The 9,337-nt window shown below is 40.3% G+C and overlaps 2 protein-coding genes across 2 annotated transcripts in view; one reads left to right on the forward strand and one right to left on the reverse strand.

Annotated features, from left to right (window-relative positions):
• Nucleotides 1-3,526, forward strand: part of LOC106535062 (myosin-3) — a 23,459-nt gene extending 19,933 nt beyond the window's left edge. Inside the window, exons 34-41 of the mRNA XM_014031940.1 lie at nucleotides 58-366; nucleotides 435-638; nucleotides 1,939-2,064; nucleotides 2,315-2,485; nucleotides 2,554-2,658; nucleotides 2,730-2,825; nucleotides 2,898-3,029; nucleotides 3,208-3,526. Coding sequence (XP_013887394.1) covers nucleotides 58-366; nucleotides 435-638; nucleotides 1,939-2,064; nucleotides 2,315-2,485; nucleotides 2,554-2,658; nucleotides 2,730-2,825; nucleotides 2,898-3,029; nucleotides 3,208-3,228 — 1,164 coding nt within the window. The 3' untranslated portion in view covers nucleotides 3,229-3,526. The remainder of the gene's footprint in view (nucleotides 1-57; nucleotides 367-434; nucleotides 639-1,938; nucleotides 2,065-2,314; nucleotides 2,486-2,553; nucleotides 2,659-2,729; nucleotides 2,826-2,897; nucleotides 3,030-3,207) is intronic.
• A 1,934-nt stretch (nucleotides 3,527-5,460) lies between these two features.
• sco1 (synthesis of cytochrome C oxidase 1) lies at nucleotides 5,461-8,840 on the reverse strand. Its single transcript, XM_014031942.1, has 8 exons — nucleotides 8,765-8,840; nucleotides 8,581-8,697; nucleotides 8,157-8,276; nucleotides 7,735-7,825; nucleotides 7,430-7,627; nucleotides 6,165-6,257; nucleotides 5,967-6,082; nucleotides 5,461-5,895 (listed from the first exon to the last, which is right to left on the reverse strand). The coding sequence occupies exons 1-8, from the start codon at nucleotides 8,786-8,788 to the stop codon at nucleotides 5,761-5,763; spliced, it is 894 nt and encodes a 297-aa protein (XP_013887396.1). The 5' UTR covers nucleotides 8,789-8,840; the 3' UTR covers nucleotides 5,461-5,760.
• Between the last annotated feature and the right edge of the window lie 497 nt (nucleotides 8,841-9,337).

The raw sequence follows: 9,337 nt of genomic DNA on the forward strand, positions 1-9,337 counted from the left end.
TTATTATTATTATATCTACATTTCCTCCTGCTCTGTTTCTAATCCTTTTCCCCCCAGGCCTCTCTGGAGCACGAGGAGTCCAAGATCCTGAGGGTCCAGCTGGAGCTGAACCAGATGAAGTCCGAGGTGGACAAGAAGATAGCGGAGAAGGACGAGGAGGTGGAGCAGCTGAAGAGGAGCAGCCAAAGAGCCGTCGACACCATGCAGAGTCATTTGGATGCTGAAGTCCGGAGCAGAAACGACGCCCTGAGAGTGAAGAAGAAGATGGAGGGCGACCTGAACGAGATCGAGGTCCAGCTGAGCCACGCCAACAGGCAGGCAGCTGAAGCTCAGAAACAGCTGAGGAACATCCAGGTTCAGCTGAAGGTGGGTCATCAGCCAGAGGAGAACCCAGCTGGGTTCACAAATCTAATTGTTGTTTTTCGTTACTTCAGGAGGCTCAGATCCACCTGGACGATGTGTTGAGGAGCAACGATGACCTGAAGGAGCAGGCCGCCGTGACCGAGCGCAGAAACAACCTCCTGCAGGCCGAGGTGGAGGAGATCCGAGCAGCACTGGAGCAAACCGAGAGGAGCCGCAAGCTCGCCGAGCAGGAGCTGCTAGACGCCAGCGAGAGAGTTCAGCTGCTTCATGCACAGGTTCTGATCCTGCAGCTTTTAGGACCGCAGCAATCATGTGCACAGCCAACACTGCAGTTCTGCAGCTTTTAGAGCTATAACAATCATGTGCAGGACCAGTGGTGGGCAGCGCTAATCCAAAAATTAGCTCCACAATTTCTAAAGCGCTTGTGTAAATATTTAGGTCCACAACCTCAAAAGCACTTATACCATAGAAAAACTAGCGGAAGCTACAAGGTGCAAGTTCAATTAGACACTTACTAGCTGACAACAATTCAGGTACTATAAATGCACAACACTGCCAACTAGTGGTGAATGAACCTTTTAAAGCTTAATCCTACAACTGCCGATTGCTGTGGATGTGATTTCATGAAACAGACCTTTAGCTCCTGGTGTAAAAATTAAAAAGTTGTTGAGGATTGCTAGTTTGGCTGCTTCTTTGTCTTTGTCTTTTGTTTGTTGTAGATTTTTCATTAAAGAAGCATCAATAAAGTAATTTTAAAACTGTTTGTTGGAAAACTGAAGCGATGCATTCTGGGTACATGACGGATTTGATTTGCGACAGGAAACGAAATCACGGAGTACAAGAAACTATCTTCCTTTAATAAGAGCTTGGATTTTAAAGTTTTCCATGTAGTTGCTCCCTTGACCACTAGATGTCAGTCTTCATCAGCATAACATCTTTAAATCATTTCTGCATCTCTAAAACCGTTGCTTCGACCAATTACGTCAAGTATTGAGCTCCAGTGTTTAAATGTTTTGTTTTGTTTTGTTTAGAAAAGGAGCTCCGATTGTAAAGTAAAATAAATCAATACATACAAAATTATAGTATGGATTACAAACGTTAACTGTTTTAGCTGGGACAGGGAGTTCTAAACACTGTCTTCCTGCTACGTAAGCAGACACAAAGCATTGTGGGAAATCAGAACCCTGACCCAAAGCAACAGTCAGCAGGATGTATACCTTCACAATAGGTGTGTTTATTTGGGAGGGGTGCTGTTGGATAGATCACRTGTGTTGTGATTCATTGACAGCCATACCTTACACTGTTCAAGATAATGATGACTGCTAGATAATTAGTTATTAGCGATACTGCATTTTAATTTTAGAAAGTGCAAATCCGCTTATGAATTATAAAAATTAGTAAAAACGCTAAAGTGCAAATGAAATATTTAGGTCCGCATTTAGCGTATTTGTGCTTCAGCGGGCTGGTGCCCACCACTGTGCACGACCAACAGTACAGTTCTGCAGCTTCACTTGTTTTCAGCGAGACGCAGGTTTTATTGTTTTTATGTGATGTAGCATCGACACGTTTGTGCAGAACACCAGCCTGCTGAACAGCCGCAAGAAGCTGGAGGCCGACCTGTCTCAGATCCAGAGTGAGATGGACGACAGCCTCCAAGCAGCGAGGAACGCTGAGGAGAAAGCAAAGAAGGCCATCACTGATGTAAGCGTGGCTCGGTCAAAACAAATTTGTTCAAAGGGATAAATAGTTATGGTTTATCTGTTGGATTCTGTCGACACAAGTAAATAAAAACACTGAAGACACTCACTGAGGTGGTGAGAACATTGATTAAAGATTGTCTCTAAACTGGCCTTTTTCTTTCAAGAGTTTAACAGTGAGATGTTTTAGTCCAAAATGTGGAAAACGTTTTTATAAAATCTCAGCTTTTCTGACGTGTAACTCCACGTCTCAGGCTGCCATGATGGCCGAGGAGCTGAAGAAAGAGCAGGACACCAGCACTCACCTGGAGAGGATGAAGAAGAACCTGGAGGCGACGGTCAAGGACCTGCAGCAGCGTCTGGACGAAGCTGAGAACCTGGCCATGAAGGGCGGCAAGAAGCAGCTCCAAAAGCTGGAAGCGAGGGTAAAACGTGGRTCGCTGCTGACGAGAAACGGTTCGGTTCTCATGCAGGTTCTGGTTTCTCACTGCAGGTGCGAGAGCTGGAGACGGAGCTTGAAGCAGAACAAAAACACGGCTCAGAATTGGTGAAAGGTGTGCGCAAGCTGGAGCGCAGGATCAAAGAAGTCACCTATCAGGTAAGAACCTGAAATATTCAGTTCTGAAAGATAAGAGGATCCCTGATGTTCCTTCTGTTCCCACAAACCAGTGTGAGGAGGACAGGAAGACCATGCTGAGGCTGCAGGAGCTCGTGGACAAACTGCAGCTCAAAGTTAAAGTCTACAAGCGTCAGGCCGAAGAGGCTGTGAGAAGCTTTTATTCTTTAAATAAGTACAAACTGTTGATTCTCACTGACGGTTTCTTTGGTTTCTGACAGGAAGAGCAGGCCAACGTTCACCTGACTAAACTGAGGAAGGTGCAGCACGAGCTGGAGGAGGCTGAGGAGCGAGCCGACATTGCTGAATCCCAGATCAATAAGATGAAAGTCAAAAGTCGGGACGTGGGCAAGGTGTGTTTCTCCTCTGACACCCTGAGCTTTCAGACATTTACAGGTGACTGATGTGGAACCTGAGGGCTTCCTGACAGAAATCAGTCCCTCAACATGGCCGCCACCTCGCTGCAGAATGATCTGTGTGAACATCGTTATAAGTTTAAAGTAATAAATGACTTTTTTTTTTAATTTCCAGGCTAAAGACAGCGGAGAGTGATCAGGACTGACTGCAGCAGAGACATAAATACCTGCTGTGTTTGAACTGAGCTAGTCTGCAACATACTCTTAACCTAAAGTACCTTTTTTAAAGTCACTTTCTGCATTTAGGTTTTAAAATTATATTTTAAATCCTATCCCTTTTTTTACAAAAATAATCCGTTACAAAGCTGTTTTCTACCACTAGAGGGCACCAAAGTACAGCAGTTCTTTTATAATTTGACGCATTGTGACTTTAAAAATGTATCTTAGCATATTGYGTGTGCGTGTGATAGCGGCTGTATGTTGCCTTAACTCAATAAAATCTTTACAAAAACAATATGAGAAAACTTTGTGCTTTATTACATCACCTCCTCGTCCTGAGTGAAGATCCCACCTGTGAGGGCTGCTTTGGGAGGTTGGTCTGTTTAAGGGAAAGCTGCCGATGGGGTGATGTGCAGTCCTCCAACGATCAGTTTGTTTCTTTAGAACAAAAACCAGATCAACTGAAACTAAAACCTAACTGGGTTTTAAAAATAATCCTGGAATCAATCCGGATCTCCGTCTGATGGCGGTCTGAGCTCAGCCGGCCCGTTTTCCTGCAGGAATAATGTCGTCGCTCGGACACAGAGGGCCTCCAGTTTCTGCAGCAGCAAACAGCAGCAGTTCAACTGGAAACCAGTTTAATAAATCAATACCAGCTGCAGGAACCATCAAAGCCTCTCTGTGGAAAATGTCATACATTACATTAAAATGGATTTTATTTGTATTTATTGGATCTCAGGTTTACTTTTCTCTGATAGCAGTTATTATTAATTACTGCCAAGCTTTTAAAACTAAATATTTCCAGTTTTATTAAGGAATCATTAAATAAAACTTGGTTTATTGAAACATAAACTGAGATCATTTTTTCTTCCGTGTGTTTTTTGGCACCTTTCTTGTTCCATAATTTTGTGCTATTTCAACAATTCCTGTATCAAAACRTTCAGCTCATTCAAGTGAGTTTGGTATTTCTGCTATTTATAAATTTTCAGCTATTTAACTTTTTTAGCCACTTTTTCCCCATTGAAAATGAATGGAGCTGTTTTCAACAACTTAAATCTTTATAAAACCTTACAGTTTGTTCTGGTTATGCTCTTTTTTTACTCCCCTATGCAAATTTTAGACTTTTTGTGAATTTTAGCTTGTTTTCTGCTATTTCAGCTAAAATTCTGCTTCTTTCAGCTTTTTTCGACTTCTTTGTGCTTTTTCTGCTAATTTGTGCTATTTAAGCTACTTACAGATGGTTTCTACTACAATCTGGTAACTGCTGCATTTTTAGCTAATGTTCAGCTGGWATTAGCTAAAGTTAGCTTTTTTAAGCTGAATACATAATTTTTGTAGCTATTACAACTTAATCCGGCTATATTCAGCAAACTTATACTCCTTATGCATCCTTATGCTAATTAAAATGTTTTCAGCTACTTTTTAAACTGTTTTATTGAAAACTTCGGCTGTTTTAGATATTTTACCACAAATGATCACTTTTTAGTAGTTTTATGGGTTTTTTTTCTGCTAATTTAGATTTTTTTACAACCATTTCACCATCCGGGGTGCTGCTTTCAACTTAAAGCCTTTAGCTTATTTTTATGCTAATTTTAGCTGTTTTGCTGCTATATTAGCTAAATTCTACTTCTTTCTGCTTTATCTCTGCTAATTACAATTTTTTTGTAATTCTTTTTTCTACTTTGTGCAATTTATACTTCCTACAGATTCTTTCTGCTGTATTTAGCCATTTGCTGCATGTTTAGCTAATGTTAAGCTGGTTTTAGTTAAATTTTAGCAACTTTTTTGCAAATTGTAGCTTTTTCTAGTATTTTAGCTGTTATGGCAGCCCTTTGTTTTTCTTCTGATAATTTTTACTGTTTTGTACTTCTGTTGTTTTGAGCTATTTATGCTTCTCAGTTGCTTTCTATGTTCATTTAATTTAGCTTTTAGCTTTTTATGCTAATTCAGCTATATTTTTGCTCCTTTTTACTAATTTTCTGCTTTTTTATATTTATATTTTGCTTCTTTCAGCTTTTCAAGTTTAACTTGCAATAATACTTTTTTATTAAACATGTTCAGCTCAGTTTCAGCTTCTTCAGCAGCTTTCAGCTAAAGTTTTCAGCAACAGGCATTCACARTAGCATTTTTGCAGGAAATGCAATTCTCTAGTTCGTTTTTAGGAGCCTTACGTTTAAATAGGTTAAAAACAGGACAATCACAGAAAAACTCTGCTTTGGTCTCATTTATTGTCCCTCAGAGAGTTTTTCAAATCCAGACCTTTTTATGTGAACAAGAAGAACTTCTTTAGGTTCGACAAAAATTAATCCTCCTTGTTTTCATCTTGACTTCCTGTCAGCTGACAGAGTCCAGACACGTGGCTTTTTACAAAAAAGAAAAGAACTGATTTAAAATCGGCCAGCAGCTGAATGAAACATGACTGTTTTTATACATTAAACTCTTAAATATGAAATAAAATCAGGATATTTGACGGCAGCGGTGAAGAGAAAAGGTTTAAACGAGCCGCTCTTCACTTCCYGTTCCTTTGTTTCCTCATGTGAGCCGCGATGGAGGCGACGATCTCTGTGCTCTGTTTGTTTTGTCCGTAATAATCGACAAACTCTCCGTCCGGTCCCACCAGGTACATGATGATGCTGTGATCCACCTGCAGGCGACAGGTGAACAGTTAGASCCGAGCCGGGAGCTTTCCCTCCACAGCAGCGGCTCGTGACTCACGATGTAGTCGCTGTCCTCGTCCTTCGGGCCCTGGCTGTAGTAGACCCTGTAGGCTCTGGAGGCGTCCTCCACCTGCGCCGACGTCCCCGTCAGTCCGATCAGCTTCGGGGAAAACTCTGAAACAGACATTTATGAGTCTGTGGACTTCAGACAAGATCTGAACCGTTCAACCAGAATCTGCTCTGGAGCCGTTTGCACCTTGAATATAAGCAGCCAAGGCCTCTGGAGTGTCTCTGTCAGGGTCGATGGTGATGAGGACGGGCGTCAGCTGAGGAAAAGACTTGATGTCATCTGCAGAGGGACCAGCAGAGTTCACCGACTTTACTTTAAATCTTTTTTATTATTATTGTGTAAACGCTTCTTCTGSATGTTTTTCAGCATCTAACTCCTTCCACAATTTTTGTGCAATTTCAACAATTCATGTAACAAAACGTTCAGCTCATTTATAATAATCCTGCTATGACTTTTAATATTTCAGCTATTTCACTTTTTTAGCCACTTTTTTGCCATTTTCAGCATCCTTAAAAACCATCAAAATATTTCTAAATCTTTATAGAGCCTGACACAGTTTGTTCTGGTTTTGTTCTTTTTAATTTTCTTGTGTAAATATTAGCTACTTTTTTTGATAATTTTAGCTTTTGTCTGATATTTCAGCTAAAATTCTGCTTATTTCTGCTATTTTTCAGTGTTTTTCTGCTAATTTGTGCTATTCATGCTTCTTCCAGTTGTTTTCTGCTATATTCAGCTGTTTGCTGCAAATCTAACTAATGTTCAGCTGTTATTAGCTAAAGTTAGCTTTTTTAAGCTAAATACACTTTTTTCAATTCAAAAATTTATTCGTTTCATTAAAAATACTATATAAACAATAAAAAATAAACAAAAAAAATACAAATCAAAATAAAATTTTTAAACTTATTTCAGCAAACGTGTGCTCCTTATGCTAATTAAGAATTTCCAGCTACATTTTAGCTGTTTTACTAATAATTTTAGCTGTTTTAGCTATTTTACTACAAATTGTCACATTTTTTACTTTGAAGCTTTTTCTGCTAATTTTATAATTTCTTACAGCCCTTTCACTGTCTGGGTGCTAGATTCAACTTGTAGCTGCTACCTTTTGCTTATTTTTATGCAAATTTTAGCTTATTTTACGTTATTTCAGCTTTAGATCTGCTTCTTTCTATTCTGATTTTTCCTCATTTTTGTGTTTATTTCTGCTAAATTTTGCTATTTATGCTTTTTACACGTTTCTGCTATATTCAGCTGTTTTAGCTTTTTCTGCTATTTCAACTATATTTTGCTCCTTTCTACTGTTTTTCTGCAAATGTAGTTTTTTCTTCTTTCAGCTGTTCAAATTGAAGAAGTCGCTCGAACAGCAGCTTTCAGCTAAAGTTTCAGTAAGAAGCATCCACACTTTCACAGGAAATGCAATTTCTCTTCGTGAAATTAAAGTCAGATTCTCTCACTGATCTCGTCCACCACTTCGATCATTTTCTCGATTTCGTCGGGGCAGATGTCGGGGCAGTGCGTGAAGCCGAAGTAGATGAGGATCCACTGGCCCAGGAAGTCCTCGTTCGTCGTGGGCTTCTTGTTGTGATCGATGAGCGAGAAGGGACCGCCCAGCGCCGGCCTGCCGATGGATCTGTTCCTCTCCTTCTCCATCACTGCAGATCGAAACTCGCTCAGCTCGACAAAACATCACCAACACGCACACACACAGACACACACACACACACACAAACACACACACACACGTCAGCCAAATACTCACACTCCAGTTTCTCTTTCTTTAAATATTTCATCCCTCCCAGCAGAGCGCCTCCGACAGCAAACGTCACCGCTAAAGATTTCCACGTGACGGGCTTTAAGGAAGAACAGAAAAAACACAATTTATTTTAACACAACTCCAGAACAACAGCTAAAATCTGCTGAGGAAGCTAAAACTGAGTTGTTGAAGCAGAGTAAAAGCTAAAAGTAGCAAAGCTGTAGCTAAAATTAGGAGAAAAGTAGCTTAAAGATATAAAAGAAAACAATGATTATGAAGGAATAAAAGAGATCTCAGCATATTTCTGCTATATGTGGAAAACATTAAAGCAAACAATAAAGTTAAAGATAAATTAACAATAAAGAAAACATTACTAGCTATGCTGAATTAGCTGAATGTTTAATTTAGCTGAAAACTGTGAGACTCACCCCAAAACCCTTGAATTTACCTCCTGATGGAGGCGGTGGAAGATCTGAGACAAAAGTCCTTGAACTGCACAGGTTCAGCCTCCAGGCTGCTCTGCATGGCTGCCATTGGCTGACACTCACCTGGCAGGTAGCAGGAAAYAAAGAAACGTTTATTTAAGACGTGATAACAACAGTTTGTTAAACTTTCATTAAACGTCTCATTTTAAATATGGTGTTATCAGATTGATTTAATGCATTTTTTATTTCTCTCAATATTAAAATCAGCATTTATGTCATAAACTATAAAGCAGAAAATTATGCCAGTATGAACTAATAAAAGTGGACTCAGAATCAGGGTTAAATGAGCCTTAAACTTACATTAAAACCACACAAGATTAAAATTGACTATTTCTCTCATGGAGTTYGGCGAGCAGCGGCTGCCTACCCGGTAACAACGAGGTCCTCGCGGTTTCGGTCCGGTTTCTCTCTGAATAAGACTGTGTGCCGATCTGACGGCTCGGGTTTGTAGAACTTTATCTCGGAACAACCGGCAGCCCAGGTTCTGATACAAGACACTCATGTTTGTTTGGACATTGACGGAGCCGCTATGACAACCCGGAAGTACTTACAGGTTTCATAAAAGTGAAAACCATAAAGGGGCGGACGGTTGTTCACAAACTTCTGATCTCTGGTCAGTTCTTTCAAATGTGTCAATCGTAGGGGGGGGGGGGGTCACGTGGACCACCTGCGGCCTGCGGGAGGGTTATTGTAAGGTGATTCAGAAGGCTACATGCTAATGCTAATAAAGCTGATCTGAGATCTGTTAGCGGCGTCACGTGACTCTTCGTCTGCACGCATGAGCKTTCTCTGCTGCCCCTAGCGGTCAAAACAGGTAATACAAACACAAATGTGTCAATTTACACTCAGATTTCTACGATCCTGTCCTCATCTCTGGTCACGAGCTTTGTGTAGTGACCATCTGGCATTCACCTGTGGGAGAATTTCTACATAAAATGTTGAAATTTGAGTCTGATCCATGTGTTTTTTTGTTCCTCTGAAAACGAAACAACAGTTCATCGATTCTACAGATGTTCTGGTCGGATTTTCACAGTTGGGTCTCACTTAAAATCTCTAATATACCTCCTTTTACATCTAAAGATGTTCTTTATTTTATGGACAGTTTGGTCCCTGGTGATTCTGAC

This window comes from Austrofundulus limnaeus, unplaced genomic scaffold (genome assembly GCF_001266775.1).
Source record: "Austrofundulus limnaeus strain Quisiro unplaced genomic scaffold, Austrofundulus_limnaeus-1.0 Scaffold1350, whole genome shotgun sequence".
In the NCBI taxonomy this organism is placed as follows: domain Eukaryota; kingdom Metazoa; phylum Chordata; class Actinopteri; order Cyprinodontiformes; family Rivulidae; genus Austrofundulus; species Austrofundulus limnaeus.